Here is a 17,684-nt window from a genome sequence, read left to right as displayed (position 1 = left end):
TAGGGCTCGTTGGTGAATCGGGGGGTCCGGGGCTGCTGGTATCCGTACAGGTGACAGTAGAGCACATCGAAGCAAAAGCAGCACATCTCTGCTGACACCACCATCTTCCGGGAGCCCGGCGATGAGGACGGGGCGGCGGACGAAGAGCAGGGTGAGGAAGAGGCGGCGGCGGCCGGGGTAGAAAGTAAGGTCCCCACTCCGCAGCTCGGTGGTGGCGACAGGGCGATCCCCCCGCCGCCGCCGCAGCCCTCGGGGGGAGAGAGGGTACAGCCGCTGCCGCTACCTCCTCCGGTTAGACCTCCCAGCCCGTTGAGCCGCGTACCGGCGCCTCCTAGTCCCAGCTCCCCAGCTCGGCACTGGCTCTCTCCGCTGCAGTGGGAGGAGGAGGAGGCGCCACCACCGCCACCGGAGCCAGAGGGGGGCGAACTGGACAGTTTCTGCTTCTTCACCCCGCAGCAACCCGCCGCCATCTTGGAACAGTCTCCCCCACGCAGCGTTTCCGACCCATAAGTGAGGCGAGCTGGCGGCGGGGGCGAGCACGCTGCGGCCCCGGCCGCCGGGGGCGCGCCAGAGGCTGGCGGGGCGCGCGCGCGCCGCTCCCGGCCCCGTCTGCCTAGACAGACGGCTGCCCCGCGCGCGCCCCCGCCTCGGCGCGCGCCCCGCGCTTTCGCGGCTGTGCGCCTCGAGCCTGTCCCGCCCGACTCGTGCCGCTTCTGAGCTGCAGCCCCAGCCCCAATCTCAATCTCTGCGGCCGGCATAGGATGGAAGACAGGAAGCCGATTAGGAAGGAAGGTGAAGGAAACAAGAGTCAGGCAGTGGCGAGTGGGAGCAAAGGGAGGAGGTGGGCACGCCTGGGAAGGAAAGAAGGAAAGGGAAACTAGTGGGGGCAGGGAGGAAGAAAGGAGAAAGTCCGAGGTAAGCATCCAAGTCCCAAAGCACAGCTCAGTGACCCCCGCTGCACGTAGTAGTATTAATGGCACTTAAGCCCAGTTACGTGGAACTTGAGCCACCCGGCCTCAAATACACGGGTTTCTGAACTGTTTGTGAGCAAGCAGGTGCCCGGAGCTCCACACCTGAAACCGCCCCTGTAAAGTATGTACAAAGCATTCGGGGAAATGGCCACGCTGCGGTTTTTAATTCTAGCCTAAGCACACACCAGAGGTTTTCCGAGATTATGGTTAAAAAGTAATACTCTTTCCTTATAGACAAATATTCAAGTCTGATTGAATCTATGTATCTTATAGTTGTTCCCCTGACTTACACTCCTAGCCCCGTGTAAACATTTAAAAGCCAAAGATAAAGTCCTAACCAATACTTCACTGGTTCAAAGATAGATATTGATTGTGCTCTGGGACTTGCAGTGGTGGACTTCTCTGGTTTGGATTTTCATTTCTTGGCTTGGAAACAAAGCAATTAGAAATATTATCTGTAGTGCTCAGATCTTAGAGATAAATAGGGAAGGTAATGTACTTAGTCACAAATTGAAAGATACTGTTCAAGTATATAATTAGCTCTTAATATTCATTTTTTTAAATTTCTCAGTTAAATGCTTGGATGGATGAGGAGGCATATGAGTCAGTCCCTTTCTGGGAGCCTAAGTGCAGCTTAATAATAAAAATAATGACAATAATCAAATGCTAAAATTCATAAAAATGAACCTGATAGAAATAGCAAGTGTAAGTTACTTGCATTGTATCTACACCATGCTAAAACATCTAGATAAAGTCAGGTATCTGCATATTTAAAAACTGCAGATTGATTTTTGTCACCTTTTATCTACATGCGTGGGATCTTGCAGGTAGCTGGGGGCTGTTCATTCCCCTCAGGGAATAAAAACAAAACAATTTATTTGTTCAGTAAATATTGAGCCTCTGCACTATACTATGTGCACAACACTACACTTCTGTTGAAATCCGGGGAATGCACAGGAAGTGTGCCTCCCACTCTCAAAGAGTTTATGAATTAAGTCAGATACATGCATGAAATCAGATAAATAGCTATTGTACTATGTATTTAACACTTTTTAGGTGCCCTGTACCATACCTCATCTTACCCCATAATCCTTCAAAATAAGATACTATCTCATTTTATCTTCAGAGCGATGCTCGGAGGTTACTCATTCACAGATGAAGCTATTAAACCTCAGAAGTAATTTGCCCAACATCGCACACCCAGAAAGTGACAGAGCCAGCACTAGAGTGCCAGCATGTCTGATTCCAAAAACCATACCATTATCCTATATTGCCTCTCACTAAAAATATGTTATAACAAGGCTAATGATGGACGAAAGATAATGACATTACACTCCAGCAGGTGGAACCAAGGTTAAACAAAAATAAAAACTTAGTTTTTATGGAAAATTTGAGAGACACTGAAATATGTTATCAAGGAAAGATGAAAAATCTCCTTCCAAAAACAGGGTTTTGTTTTGTTTTGTTTTGTTTTGTTCTGTTTTGTTTTGTTTGAGACGGAGTCTCATTCTTTTGCCCAAGCTGGAGTGCAATGGCGCAACCAAGGTTAAACAAAAATAAAAACTTAGTTTTTATGGAAAATTTGAGAGACACTGAAATATGTTATCAAGGAAAGATGAAAAATCTCCTTCCAAAAACAGGGTTTTGTTTTGTTTTGTTTTGTTTTGTTCTGTTTTGTTTTGTTTGAGACGGAGTCTCATTCTTTTGCCCAAGCTGGAGTGCAATGGCGCAAACTAGGCTCACTGCAACCTCTGCCTCCCGGGTTCAAGTTTTTCTCCTGCCTCAGTTTCCAGAGTAGCTGGGATTACTTGTGCCTGCCCCCATGCTCAGCTAATTTTTGACTTTTTGGTAGAGATGGGATTCCGTGCTGGCCAGGCTGATCTCAAACTCCCGACTTCAGGTGGTCCACCCGCCTCAGCCTCCCAAAGTGCTGCGATTACAGACGTGAGCTACTGCACCCAGCCCAAAAATATTTTTATGAGATAGACAAATGAAAGTCTGGGATGGTTAGATGCTACCTAAAGACAAAAGAGATAGTTTAATCAGTCGGCAATATGTAATTTCATCCTCTCAAACTTTATCACTGTTAGAATTAACCTTACGTTTGAAGCAAATAATTCATTGTCAACTACTAATGGAGTAAAAGAAATGCATTAATATGTTTGGCTATGTTACAGAAGAGAAAGCAGATAGTTTTTTTTTTTTTTTTTTTTTTTTTTTTTTTTTTTTTTTTAAGCACCGCAACAACTGGTACCTTACAGTGTTTTGTACGTTAAGGTGTTTTGTTTTGTACTTTGTCCTTAACTGTAACAGCCTACCTTTTAATTTGTTTGAAGCTAGATTGAATATAGTATCAGAAAATAGGTACCGATTTACTCCCCATGCCACTAAAGTGATCATTTCTTGAGTAAAAATCCAGAGCCATTTAATGACATCACACAACAGTTTAGCACAGGAAGCAAAGTAGGATATCATGGATGGTTGCTTCTGCTAGGGGAATTTAGGAAAGCAGAATGTAATCTCCCAATATAGAATTTGGCCAGTAGACAAGAGTCTAACGCCCCTACTCTTGTGAAAAATAGCAAGGAATCTTTAATAAGCACCAGTAGTCATGTCCTTAGTTCTGCATTTCATCTAAAAGACAAAGCACTATCATGGCTATCCTGCCAGGCTAAGGGACTGATGCAATGGGAAAACCCAAAGACAAGGACACCCCAGCTGAATTACAAAAATAGCTTTTCCCTAGAGGATTTTCAATTCTAATTCCAAACCTCACTAGCATAAAGAAAATAGACAAACTCAAATGTGATAATTGTAGAAAAGACATCATTACCCGACCGAAGGGGGTTACTATTTAAGTACTTTGTTGTAATGGTGGGCTAAAAGAGGGAAAAACACTAACCTTTATCTTTGTATTAACTTCTGAGCCTGGCTGGTCTCCCATACTAACCTTGAGCCTCAAGATGCTTTACAAATTCCTTGGCGAGTAGTGGTGGTGGTGGTGGTGGTGGTGGTGGTGGTGGTAATGTCTCCTTTAGGCCTTTGAGGAAATGCCTCTCCTGGCCTTGTTTTCTTGCAAAGTCACCAGCATAAAAAGAAACATATTTCATTGAAACATAAACGAAATCCACAGAACAAATTCTGTGAATTTTTTTTCTTTTAATCTATGCAAAGTGCGCACTGGGTGGATAGGAAAACCGACCTTGCTCAGGATTCTCTTGACTTGAACTATAAAGATAAAAGTATGATAGAGCACACGGTTTATACCCACTGCTGATACTGGAATGCAGTGATAGTACCCTCCAGAGGAAACTTTAAGATGCCTTCCTCTCTTTGTAACTGACTGTCAATCTGGGAGCTGAATATTCCACTTTTTTTTAAAAAAAGTAAATAGGCCATAGTCCCTTTGTCAACAAAGCACATTCAAATTGTGAGCATTTTTATTTCTGCAATTTAGAGGCAGCTCTAAATTGCTGTTAACTAACTCCTGTCAAAGGCTTTGTTTTACAATGGTGGAAAAAATACTTGAACAGTGGTTATGCATATTATTTACTGTGCAGCAAAGCTAGTAAGGATTAGGCCCAATAGTTACTTATATTATCATTGCCTCAGTTTATTCTCATGTTTACAACATAGTTATATTTTCATTTCAGAAACTGAGAATAATTATAATTCGATGAGGTAGTGAACTTAATGTTGCAAAATTATTTTCTTTGGTTTCTGGGGTTGTGGATAAAAAGGGGAACATTCATATATTTCATTGAAAAAAAGCCTGCCATTTATGTCCAAACAAGTGTTATTTTTATCCTCTGTCTTCAAACTTTCTCAACTGTCATCCTTGAACAACTGCCGAATATAATATTCTTAGCTACCACTTTGATCTAACCTTGTACACATATAGCACATGCTTGTTGTGGTGGAGGTGGTAATCAGTTCCCTTTTATATTTGAATGAATATGTGAGTAAATCCTGAAATTCTTTACCTACTTTTCAATTCAGATCAGTAAATCTGTTTTTTGTTTTTCTGATGACAAAACAGATCCTTCTTTCCAAAATTCTTTAATGAACACGTTTATGAGCCAAAGCACCATGATCTACCTTGGATTGTTTTCTAGTTGTTTCATTTACATCTTCTATTGTCATCTGGAGTGCAAACTAATTGAATGTTGTTTTTGCTACCTATTTCCTTTTGAGAAAGTTCTATAAACTCCTTAATGAGATTTAGATATGCTAGCATCTACTCTGAATGTGGAAGAATTAACAAATCTAGCTAGTTGTAGATTGGAGAAAAAGGCTTTTTAGGAAGAAGATGATCAAGCAGTGTTGTTTGGGGCAGTTAGAGGAGTTGTGAACAAGGTGTCTACCATAGTTTGGAAAAATCTTTACTTGACTATTTTTCTCTTTTCTCTCTTTTTAAACGAATTCATCTACTAGCTTCTGTACATATATTGGGGTGTGAAAATGTACATAATACAACCAAACTGACCTCACCTCCAAATTTGATTATAAAAATAAAGCTGTTTAACTAATTTCATTGTATTCTGGGACACCTATTCCAATTGGTTGGAGGTACAGTTTGGAGGGTGAGGATTAACACTATCAATTAAAATATAAAAGATTTTTCTGAATTAAAAGTCTCTTTTGTACAAATAATTTAAAGTTCAGACTAACTCACGGCACTGAGGAGCAGAAATCCAATCCCCATAACTTCGCTGGATTCCAGCTGAAGTGTAGCTCATTTTGCCTCACTCTATCCGTTGCTTAAATGTTCACTATTTTTGACTTACTCAGCATGAGTAATGCACAATGATTGTGTCAGGAAGCTCAGTTGTCTCTCTTTACTTACTATTCAGGATTCCTACTGCAGTTCCTAGTAGTGCAGCTAACCCTCCAGACTTCAGCCAGATCCTCCATCTGGCCCCTGACTTTGGCTATCCACCCTAAAGGTTTTTATTTGGTCTATTCAACTCATGCCACAGCCACTGCCTGGTAAGTAGGCTGCTGCTTAATCCTTAGCTGCCTTCTGCATCCTCCACAAGATTCCACAAGGTGTTCTAGATTTCTTTCATGCCACTTGATGGTCTTCTAAAACCCCAAGCTGCTATTTCTACTGCAGATACCTCATGGTAACATATGGCTTTTGTAAGGGGCTTGAAATTTCCCATGCTACACTCTGCTCTGTGTCTCCCTCAGAATTCTCTGGTTTGTTCTTTCTTTCTTGTCATTATTAAGATATAATTCACAAATGATATAGTCCACCATTTAAATTTTACAATTTGATGATTTTTAGAATATTCATGGAGTTATGCAACCTTCAACATAATCAGTTTTGGACAGTTTCATCACCCTAAAAAATGACACCCCATACCCATTAGCAGTTACTCGCCATTCCTTCCGATTCCTCCTCAGCCCCAGACAACCATTACCCTCCTTTTTGCTTCTATGGATTTGCCTATTCTAAGCATTTCATGTCAGTGGAATCATATAATATTTGCCTTTTTGTGTCTGGTTTATTTCAGTTCGAATAATGTTTTCAAGGTTTCTGCATGTTGTAGCATCTACCAGTACTTCATTCCTTTTTATGGCCAAATAGTATACTGTTATATGGCTATACCACATTTTGTTTATACATTCGTCAATTGATTGACATTTGGGTGATTGTACTTTTTGGTTGTTAACGAATAACACTGCCAAGAAAATTTGTTTACAAGTTTTTGTTAGATGTATGTTTTCATTTCTCTTGGGTATATACCTAGTGGTGGAGTTATTGTGTTATATTGTGACTCTGTGCTTAACCTTTTAGGGAACTACAGACTGTTTTCCAGATTGACTATACCATTTTAGAATTCCACCTTCAGAGTCTTAGTTGGGATTACAATTTTATACTTCTTTTGTTAAATTTATTCCTAAATATTTTATTCTTTTTGATGCTATTGAAGATGGAATCATTTTGTTAATTTCAGTTTGAGATTGTTCATTGTATTTTTTTGTGTGTGTGAGATGGAGTCTTGCTCTGTCACCCAGACTGGAATGCAGTGGCATGATCTTGACTCACTGTAACCTCTACCTCTCAGGTTCAAGCAATTCTCCTGCCTCAGCCTCCCAAGTAGCTGGGACTACAGGTGCATGCCATCACACCCAGCTAATTTTTCATTTTTAGTAGAAATGGGTTTTCACCATATTGGCCAGGCTGGTCTTGAACTCCTGACCTCAAGTGATCTGCCCACCTTGGTCTCCCAAAGTGCTGAGATTACAGGCATGAGCCACCACACTGGGCCTCACTGTATAATTTTGATCTTGTATCTTGCACCCTAGCTGAACTCGTTTATTAGTGCTAATAGTTTTTTATTGGATTTCTTAGTATTTTGTGTACATAAGATCATGTCATCTGATAGTTTTACTTCTTTCTTTACAATCTGGACATATTTTTTTTTTCTCTTGTTTAATTGCTTTGCCTAAAACCTCTAGTACAATGTTGAATATAAGTGATGAGAGCAGACATCTCTATTTTATTCCAGATATAATGGGTAAAGATTTCTGTCTTCTAGCATTAAGTATGATATTAGCTGTGAGTTTTTCATAGCTGTCCTTAGGATGAGGATGGTCCCTTCTACTCCTAGTTTGTTTGTTTTTTTTAATTTATCATGACAGGTTGGGTTTTTATCAAATGCTTTTACTGTGTCTATTGACAGGATCGTGTGGTTTTTGTTCTTTATGTTGTTGATGTGGTATAGTTAATATACCACAAAATTAATACTTTATGTTAATTTTGGGAACGTAAACCAACCTTCCCGTCCTGAGATGAATTCCAGTTGGTCATGGTGTATAATTATTGTTTGTATGTTGCTGGATCCATTTACTAGTATTTTTGAGGATTTTTACATCTGTATTCATAGTACATATACATTTGATGGTCTGAGTTTTCTTTTCTTGTGGTGTTTTTGTCTAGTTTGGGCATCAGGAAGATACTGGTCTCGTAAATGATCTGGCAAATTTTATTCCTCTTCTATTTTTTGGAAGAGCTTGAGAAGGATTTGATGTTTATTCTTTTTCAAATGAAAATTTACTCTGGCTGGTCCTGGGCTTTTCTTTGTTGAGAGTTTTTTAATTTTAATTTTTTTTGTGTTAATAGTATATATTTTTATGGAGTATATATGATATTTTGACACAAACATACAATATATCATAATCACATCAGGAAAATGGGGTATGCATCACCTGAAGCATTTGTCATTTCTTTGCATTAAAAACATTCTAATTATACTTTTTATTTTTAAATGTACAATAAATTATTGTTGACTGTTGTGCTATCAAATAACAAATTTTATTCCTTCTATCTATATTTTAATAGTTATTATCCATCCTGACTCCCCTCTCCCTCAATGAGTTTTTGTTATTACTGACTCAATCTAGTTATTTATTATAGGTGTGTTAAATTTTTCTGTTTCTTGAGTCAGTTTTGATTGTGTTTCTAGGAATTTGTTCATTTCATCTGGTTTATCTAATTTCTTGTCATACAAATGCTCATAGTATTCTCTTATAATTCCTTGTTTCTGTAAGGTCTGTAGTAATATATTTTCTTTCATTTCTCATTTTAGTGATTTCAGTCTTTTCCCTTTTCTTGTCTAACTAAACACTTGTCAATTTTCTGTTGTTTTCAAAGAACCAACTTTTGGTTTGATTGCTTTCCCTATTGTTTTTCTATTCTGTATTTCATTTATCTCTATTTTAATCTTTATTTCTTTCCTTCTGTTTGCTTGGTGTTTGGTTTGCTCATATGACTTCCTAGATGGCAGATTAAGTTATTGATTTAAATTATTTCTTCTTTTGATATATAGATATTATAGCTATCATTTTCTCTCTAAGCACTTCTTTAGCTGCATCCCATAAGTTTTGATATTTTGTGGTTTTGTTTACATTTGTCCCAAAGTATTTTCTAATTTACCTTGTGATATTTTGATCTATTGGTTATTTAGGAGTGTGTTGTTCAACTTCCACATATTTGTGAATTCCCCAAATTTCCTTCTGTTGTTTATTTCTAATTTCATTGCACTGTGGTAGATAATATATTTGGTGTGATTTCAATTCTTTTAAGTTTTTTGAGGCTTCTTTTATGACCTAGCTTATGCTCTATCCTGAATAGTTTTTTGTGTGCGCTTGAGAAGATTATGTATTCTGCTGTTATTGGGTAGAATGCTGTATGGGTATATGTTAATTCTAGTTGATGTATAGTGTTGTTCAAGTCTTCTGTGTCCTTACTGAGGTACAGGAGTGGATCATTCGTAGCTATGATAAATAATTTGGCTTTTATTCAAAGAGCAATGGAAAGACACTGGACAGTTTAATGAGATCAGTTTTGCTGGTATTTGGAGAATGTAATGGAGGAGAACAGAGCAAGGATAAGGAGATCTGTCAGGAGACTTTGGTAATTCAGGATAGACTTGGACCTAGGAGGGGGAAGGTAACATAAAAAGAAGGGATAATTTCTGTGTAAATTTTGGAGGTAGAGTCAACAAGACTTACTGATACATATTTTGTTGAGGTCAGGAAAAGAGAAGAATTTATGATTTTGACTATATTTCTGGTTTGAATAAACAAATAAGTGGTGAAGACATATTGACATGGAAAAAATAAGGACAGGAACAGGTCCAGGGGATATCAAGACTTCTTGGCAATATAAGTCTAAGGTGTCCACTAGATATGCAAATGGATATATCAAGTAGGTAGACAGATATACATGTCATGAGCTCAAATGAAAGGTCTTGACTAGATAAATAAATTTGGGAGTTAGCATACAGATAGTATTAGAAGCCATGGTCTGGACAACATAACATAGAGAAGGGACATAAAGGAAAAGTGAAAACTAGTATTGAGTCCTGAGGTAGCACAATATTGGGATGAATCTGCCAAAAAGACCAAACAAGAGTAGCAACTGATGTAATCAGAAGGACAGCAGAGTGTTGTCTCACAGGCCAGGCATAGCGGCTCATGCCTGTAATCTCAGCTCTTTGGGAGGCCAAGGCAGGCGGATCACGAGGTCAGGAGTTCAAGACCAGCCTGGCCAACATGGTGAAAACTCGTCTCTACTAAAAATGCAAAAAAATTAGCTGGGCACGGTGGTGAATGCCTCTAATCCCAGCTACTCGGGAGGCTGACACAGGAGAATTGCTTGAACCGGGATCTGGGAGGTGGAGGTTGCAGTGAGCCAATATGGTGCCACTGCATTCCAGCCTGGGCTACGAGCGAGATGCCATCTCAAAATAAAAAAAAAAAAAAAAAAAAAAAGCAAAAAACAAAGAGTGTTGTGTTGTGCCACAATATCCAAAGAAAATCTTTTAAGAAAAAAGAATGGTTAATGATGTTAAATATTGAAGGGATTTCAAATAAAATGAGGATAGATAAGTGTCTATTAGATTTGGCAACGTGCATGTTGCATGTTGCAGTAACACGAGTAGTTTCGTTAGAGGTGCGGGGCCAGAAGTCATACCAGAGTGCATTGAAAAGTTAATGGGGACCTGTAGATGGTGTGTATAGACAACTCTGTTGAAACACTTGACTCCAAACAGGAACAAAGAAATGAGATGGTAGCTGGAGAGGAGCACTAGGTCAAAGGAGGGCTTTTACTTAATTAGGGATAGTTCCTAGAAATATTATAAGTAGTTGTTGTTATTATCATTATTAGTATTATTTCTTTGATGATCATCATTACAGTATTCAGTGAAATATACTTTAAAGCAATTATTGAACAGAAAGACTTCTATCCTGAAAAGCACAAATACCGAGGCCTCAAAGCATTGATTATTATTCTTTTCTAGTCTCATAAATAAGGGGATCAATATAATAGGGAATGAAAACTGAGCTGCATGGAAATGATGAACACAGAGAGAAGACAGGCAACAAAGTGCTGTTTATAGAGTTACGGAATGAGAGAAATAGACAGTTAAAAGGTAAAGAGGAGGCCGGGCGCGGTGGCTCAAGCCTGTAATCCCAGCACTTTGGGAGGCCGAGGCGGGTGGATCACGAGGTCAAGAGATCGAGACCAACGTGGTCAACATGGTGAAACCCCGTCTCTACTAAAAATAGAAAAATTAGCTGGGCATGGTGGCGCATGCCTGTAATCCCAGCTACTCAGGAGGCTGAGGCAGGAGAATTGCCTGAACCCAGGAGGCGGAGGTTGCGGTGAGCCGAGATCACGCCATTGCACTCCAGCCTGGGTAACAAGAGCGAAACTCCGTCTCAAAAAAAAAAAAAAAAGGTAAAGAGGAAGGGTATTATTTTATAAACTAGCCTTGGTGTTCCAGTGAAAGTTTTGATATTTTTACTGCTTCAGCAAATGTTTGCTCCCCAGATCAACAATGAGACCTAGTGATTACTTTGAGCATAGCTTGACTGGGCTGTAGCAAACATCTTAGGCCGTTAGCATATCACTCATTCGTTGACTGCACAACTTCAAGCAAGTAATTTAACTTTATTTTCCTTATCTCTTAAATTGCATGTTAGTACATACTTCATAAAATGGTTGTAAAGATTAAATAAAAGAATATATCTGACTAAAATGCCTGTATCAGCTAGATAGATTAAGCGTTCTAGCAAGTAGACCCAAAGATATAATGGCTTAGTAAAACAAATGGCTATTTCTTTCTTTTTTTTTTTTTTTTCCTATTACACTTTAAGTTCTGGGATACATGTGTAGAATGTGCAAGTTTGTTACATAGGTATACACGTGCCATGGTGGTTTGCTGCACCTATTAACCCATCATCTACTTTAGGTATTTTTCCTAGTGCTATCCCTCCCCTAGCCCCCATCCCCTGACAGGCCATGAGTTCTCATTGTTCAACTCCCACTTATGAGTGAGGACATGTAGTGTTTCACTTTTTGTTCCTGCGTTAGTTTGCTGAGAATGATGGTTTCCAGCTTCATCCATGTCCCTGAAAACAACATGAACTCAGCCATTCTTATGGCTGCATAGTATTCCATAGTGTATATGTGCCACATTTCTTTATACAGTCTATCATTGATGAGCCTTTGGGTTGGTTCCAAGTCTTAGCTGTTGTGAACAGTGCTGCAATAAACATAGGTGTGCATGTATCTTTATAGTAGAATGATTTATAATCCTTTGGGTATATAACCAATAGTGGGATTGCTAGGTCAAATGATATTTCTGGTCCTAGATCCTTGAGGGATCGCCACACTGCCTTCCACAATGGTTGGACTAATTTATACTCCCACCAACAGTGTAAAAGCGTTCCTATTTCTCCACATCCTCTCCAAACATCTGTTGTTTCCTGACTTTTTAATGATCACCATTCTAAGTAGCTTGAGATGGTATCTCATTGTGGTTTTGATTTGCATTTCCCTAATGACCAGTGATGATGAGCTTTTTTTCATATGCTTGTTGGCTGCATAAATGTCTTCTTTTGAGAAGTGTCTGTTTGTATCCTTTACCCACTTTTTGATGGAGTTCTTTTAGAAAAAAACAGAAAAAAACATTGTTAATGAGGCAGATGACTTTGGAGGAAATATTTTTTTAAAGCTATCCAGCAGAACACCTTGTCATGTTTATAGGACCCAATTCCTGGCCCTTCAATTGTTTCTGTGTCTTCTCACCTTAAAAAAAATGAAATACAATGTACAGTAACCTTTTAATCGAAACACAGCATTGTAGGTGGAGACTGACAGCATGCCACTGTTTGTTGTTTAACAGCTGATCCAGGTATTCTGGTGATGCCACTGTGCTGCTTAGTTACACTGAACACATTATTTCATCACTATATTAATGGTATATACTTTTTTTTTTTTTTTTTTACTGTTAAGCACTTATGTGAGAATAAGTGTAAGCAAATGATTGCTTATCAGTAGCATATAAATTCAGAGTCAGGAATGACGGTGATGCCAAACAATCACAGATTGTCTACCTGGGTAGCTGAAATAATGACACCTTTGCTTTGTTCAATACTACTATACAAACCTTGTTTCATGCACAAAATTATTTACAATATTGTATAAAATTACCTTCGGGTGGCCGGGCAAGGTGGCTTATGCCTGTAATCCCAGCACTTTGGGAGGTTGAGGAGGTCATATCACGAGGTCAGGAGTTTGAGACCAGCCTGGCCAACATGCTGAAACCCCATCTCCACTAAAAATACAAATAATTAGCTGGATGTAGTGGAGGGCACCTATAATCCCAGCTACTCGGGAGGCTGAGGCAGGAGAATTGCTTGAACCTGGGAGGCAGAGGTTGCAGTGAGCCGAGACCACACCATTGCACTACAGCCTGGGCGACAGAGCAAAGACTCTGTCTCAAAAAAAAAAAAAAAAATTACCTTAAGGCTATGTGTTTAAGGGGTATATGAAACATAAATGAAGTTCATGTTTTTAAGTGCTGTGAAACATTTTTAAGTGCTTTCTGTGGGACAGTCAGTTTGTATACCTAGCCCACAAACGTATCAGTATTCCACCATATGTTTTCTCCACCCCTGCTATGAGGATGTAAAACTGTTAGGAAAAATAAATCACAAAATTGAGCTGATTAGCTCCATAACAAATTTATGATTTTCAGCTTCAGCTGGGCCTTCTCTATTGTTCTACAACTCTTTAATTCATCTTTATTCAGTTTCATTTCTGATTTCCCACAGCAGCTGTTTCAACCCATTACTACACTCCAATCCTCCCACTCCAACCTCTTCATCTTTTAATCATTTCAGAAAATGAAGCTTCTTACTTCACAACAAAGAAACGACTTTCAGGTGAGAATCCTTCAACGCTTCTTCATTTCATTCCAAAGTTTTTTCTGTTCTTCATCCTTTCCTGCTTCCCTCCTCTCTTGGAAGAAGGGGTGTTCTTTCTTACCTTTTTTCCCCGCTCTCTCTACGTATGGTCTAGAATAGTGTTACTTAAAGTGTGGTCATGGACCCCTTCCAATTCACGAACTGATACTGATCTACAACAGCATAAGCACTGAAATTAAGAGTAAGAACTTAGAAACTTCCGTAGCAATTTGATAAATCAATTTTATGTTCATTGGCTCTAATAATGAAAACTTGGGGCTTGTATTTTGAATGTCTTTGTGTTTGTACTGCATTTTTTCTAGTAACTCATTTTTATTATATTTTACAGAAGTACCAGTCTGCAACAGCTTGCAAACTTAAAAATCTGATCCTTCACCACAGGTAGTTTGAGAACTATTGGACTAAAACCCATCCTACACTAACTTGTCTGAGATTTGACTCCATGCATTAACCCTTTTCTCTCTCATTCCTTCACTCTCTCCATACACATTCTTTTTTTATTTTTGCCTCTAAAAGTGACATTTATTCAAAGAAAAAAAAAAAAAGACAAGATGTCCATCCTTTGGCTCCCTTCCCCCGCCTCTTGCTGCTCCTCAGTACCCCCAAGACTGAACTCTAGCTGGGGCTAGGTGGCAGGAGTGCCCCTCAGATGAGGTCAGCAACATTGAGGGGCATTAGCTCAATGGAGGCATTGTAGAAGGTCTCTAAGTCTTGAAGAGTCCTCTTGTCTTCTTCTGTCACCATGTTAATAGCCACACCCTTACAGCCAAACCATCCACCTCGACCAATTCTGTGGATATAGTTTTCCCTGTTGGTGGGAAGGTCATAGTTGATGACTAAAGAAACCTGCTGCACATCAATGCCTCTGGGCTACATCAAGAAAGACAACTCTTCATCATGTGCATGAGAATCTATTCCGAAGGGATGACATGTTGGTATCCATGTAGGCAGCCAAGGAAAGGAGAGGAAATAAGCATCCCTGTTCTCCAAAGACCTTAGACATGCCAGATTCTATTCCAAGTTGCTACTTTCCAGAGAGGGGCACTGGATGTCCCCTTGGAGAGGGAATCACCTTGGATGACATTCTTACATATTACCTTTGCCTACTGTGTTGCCATCTTATTTCTCACTTTCTGTTTACTGCCAGCCTTCTCGAAGGAATAATTCTCATATACCGTTTCCACCTTCCTCATCTTCCGTTTATCCCTCAAACCACAGCAATTTGGCTGATCCTCCTACTACTGCTCCAGGAAGTCACCAGTGATGTTTAAACTGCCCAATTCATAATGGCCCTTCTTGTCCTGTCAGACCTCTACTCTGTGTTTACTGTGACCACCCCTTCCTTTGAGGACCTCTCTTCTCCTTTATTTCTCTGATAACGCTCATCTGATTGTTACTTCTTTCAGTGTCTTTTAGAGTCTTCTCTTACTCCAACTACCTGTCATTCAGGCCTCTATCCTCAGACTTCTCCTTTTGCTGTACATTTATTGTCATCAATTTACTCAACATCTGTATGCTGATGAATCCCAAATATCTTAACTCTAACCCTAACTTCTCTAACCAAGCTGCAGGCTAAGTTTTCAATTGGCTTACTAGATAGTTTCACGTGGATATCTCAAACACACCTGGAAATCAACTTATCTGAAACAAAAACTTATTATACACGACCTTGGGCTTCTTAGGTATTCCCTGTTTTAGTTATTGGCCTCTCTATCTACCTGATTACCCAGGCCTGGGAGTCATTTTTAACCCTTACTTATCTCTCATTCTTACACTAGGTCCATCAACATTACCTTAAATCCATTCCACTTCTTTCTTTTCTTTTCTTTTTTTTTTTTTATGTTGGTCAGGCTGGTCTCGAACTCCTGACCTCAAGGTGATCCGCCCTCCAAAAGTGCTGAGATTATAGGCATGAGCAATTGGGTCTGACCAATATCACATTATTCTTGATACTAGTAATATTAAATGAAAGAAAATGCTTTTTCTTTTCACTTTTTGAAGAAAAAAGTAATTAAAAAAAAAAGTTGATATGCCTGACAATGGGCAGAAAGCACTCAAAAAATTGGTCTGTGAGAATTGATATTAGGGCAAAAAGAAAACAGATGATTAAGATGAGTGGGTTTGAGTTTTTAGAGGATTGGGCGGGCAATATAAGTGCTAATATTAGAGGGATGTGTCTAACTCCATGTGCCTCCAGAAAAAGGAAACGGAACTGGGGTTTGGTCATTGAAGAAGAAATTATTTTATTTATTTATTTATTTATTTTTGAGAAAGAAAAAAAGAATAATAAAAGAATAAAGAAGAGGAAGAAAGAGAAAGAGGAAGAGGGAGAGAGAATGGGGGTATTGCTTTATTGCCCGGGCTAGAATGCAAATTCTAAATATGGGTATGCCTATAATTGTCCTTAATAATGGAGACATGAAAGAAAATTAGGGAAGAGAATAACAAACAAGGAGCCAACCAACATTTCGTTGAAACTTCTAAGTTGATATGATGTGGTACTGCTAAGAGTGTGTATTTTGTGTATTTAAAGTGGAGAGTTCTATAAATGTTAATTACGTTTACTTGTTCCAGATCTGAGTTCAAGTCCTGGATATCGTTGTTAATTTTCTGTCTCATTGATCTGTCTAATATTAATGTTGAAGTCTCCCACTATTATTGTGTGGGAGTCTAAGTCTCTTCATAAGTCTTGTATATCTGGGTATTCCTATATTGGGTGCGTATACATTTAGGATCTTTAGCTCTTCTTGTTGTTGCATTGATCCTTTTATCATTATATATGTCCTTCTTTGCTTCTTTTGATCTTTGTTGCTTTAACGACTATTTTATCAGAGGAAAAAATTGTAACTTCTGCTTTTTATTTATATATTTTAGCTCTCTGGTTGGTTGGTAAATCTTTCTCCATCCCTTGTTTTGAGTCTTTGTGTATCCTTGAATGTGAGATGGGTCTGGATGCAGCATACTGATGGGTTTTAGTTTTTTATCCAAATTGCCTGTCTGTCTTTGGATTGGGGGATTTAGTCAATTTAAATTTAGAATTAATAATGATATATGTGAGTTTAATACTGCCATTTAATATTAGCTGGCTATTTTGCCCATTAGCTGATATAAATTCTTCATTATATTGATGCTCTTTACTTTTCGGTATTTTTTAGAAAGGCTGATACTGATTGTTCCTTTCTATGTGTAGTGGTTCTTTCAGAAGCTCTTGTACAGCAGGCCTGGTGGTGATGAAATCTCTGAGTGCTTGCTTGCTCACAAAAAACTTTATTTTTCCTTCACTTATGAAGCTTAGTTTGGCTGGATGTGAAATTCTTGGTTGAAAGTTCTTTTCTTTAAGGATGTTGAATATTGGTCCCCACTCTCTTCTGGCTTGTAGGGTTTCTGCTGAGAGATCTGCTGTAAGTCTGATAGGCTTCCCTTTGTGGGTAACCTGACCTTTCTCTCTGGCTGCCCTTAGTATTTTCTCCTTCATTTCAACCCTGGTGAATCCGACGATTATGTGCCTTGGAGTTGCTCTTCTTGAGGAATATCTTTGTGGTGTTCTCTGTATTACCTGGAGTTGAATATTATCCTGCCTTACTAGGTTGGGAAAATTTTCCTGAATAATATCCTGAAGCGTATTTTCCAGCTTGGACTCATTCTCTTCATCACATTCAGGTACACCTATCAAGCGTAGGTTAGGTCTTTTCACATAGTCCCATATTTCTTGGAGACTTTGCTCGTTCCTTTTTATCCTTTTTTCTCTAATCTTGTCTTCTTGTTTTATTTCATTGAGTTGGTCTTCGACCTCTGATATCCTTTCTTCTGCTTGATCAATTCGGCTGTTAAAACTTGTGCATACTTCACGTAGTTCTCCTATTGTGTTTTTCAGCTCCATCAATTCACTTATTTTCCTCTCTAAATTGTGTATTCTTGTTAACA

General features: G+C 39.0%; 1 protein-coding gene and 1 non-coding gene across 6 annotated transcripts in view; both read right to left on the bottom strand.

The window, feature by feature from the left end:
• Positions 1–529, bottom strand: part of AMMECR1 (AMMECR nuclear protein 1) — a 142,592-nt gene extending 142,063 nt beyond the window's left edge. For 4 of the 5 annotated variants that reach the window (XR_012515651.1, XR_012515652.1, XR_012515653.1 and 1 more), the window contains exon 1: positions 1–522. Coding sequence is in view for 2 of the 5 variants with exons in the window: in XM_003935853.4 (XP_003935902.1) it covers positions 1–470 (470 nt within the window). In the remaining 3 variants the exon portion in view is untranslated. The other variant, XM_074391760.1, reaches the window with a different exon arrangement.
• Positions 530–14,699: 14,170 nt separating this feature from the next.
• Positions 14,700–14,839, bottom strand: LOC120361950 (small nucleolar RNA SNORA67). Its single transcript, XR_005577975.1, has one exon. It is a non-coding gene; the product is annotated as a small nucleolar RNA SNORA67 (small nucleolar RNA).
• Between the last annotated feature and the right edge of the window lie 2,845 nt (positions 14,840–17,684).

The sequence above is a fragment of the Saimiri boliviensis genome, chromosome X, assembly GCF_048565385.1.
Source record: "Saimiri boliviensis isolate mSaiBol1 chromosome X, mSaiBol1.pri, whole genome shotgun sequence".
NCBI lineage: Eukaryota > Metazoa > Chordata > Mammalia > Primates > Cebidae > Saimiri > Saimiri boliviensis.
This window is presented reverse-complemented; position numbering and strand designations above follow the sequence as displayed.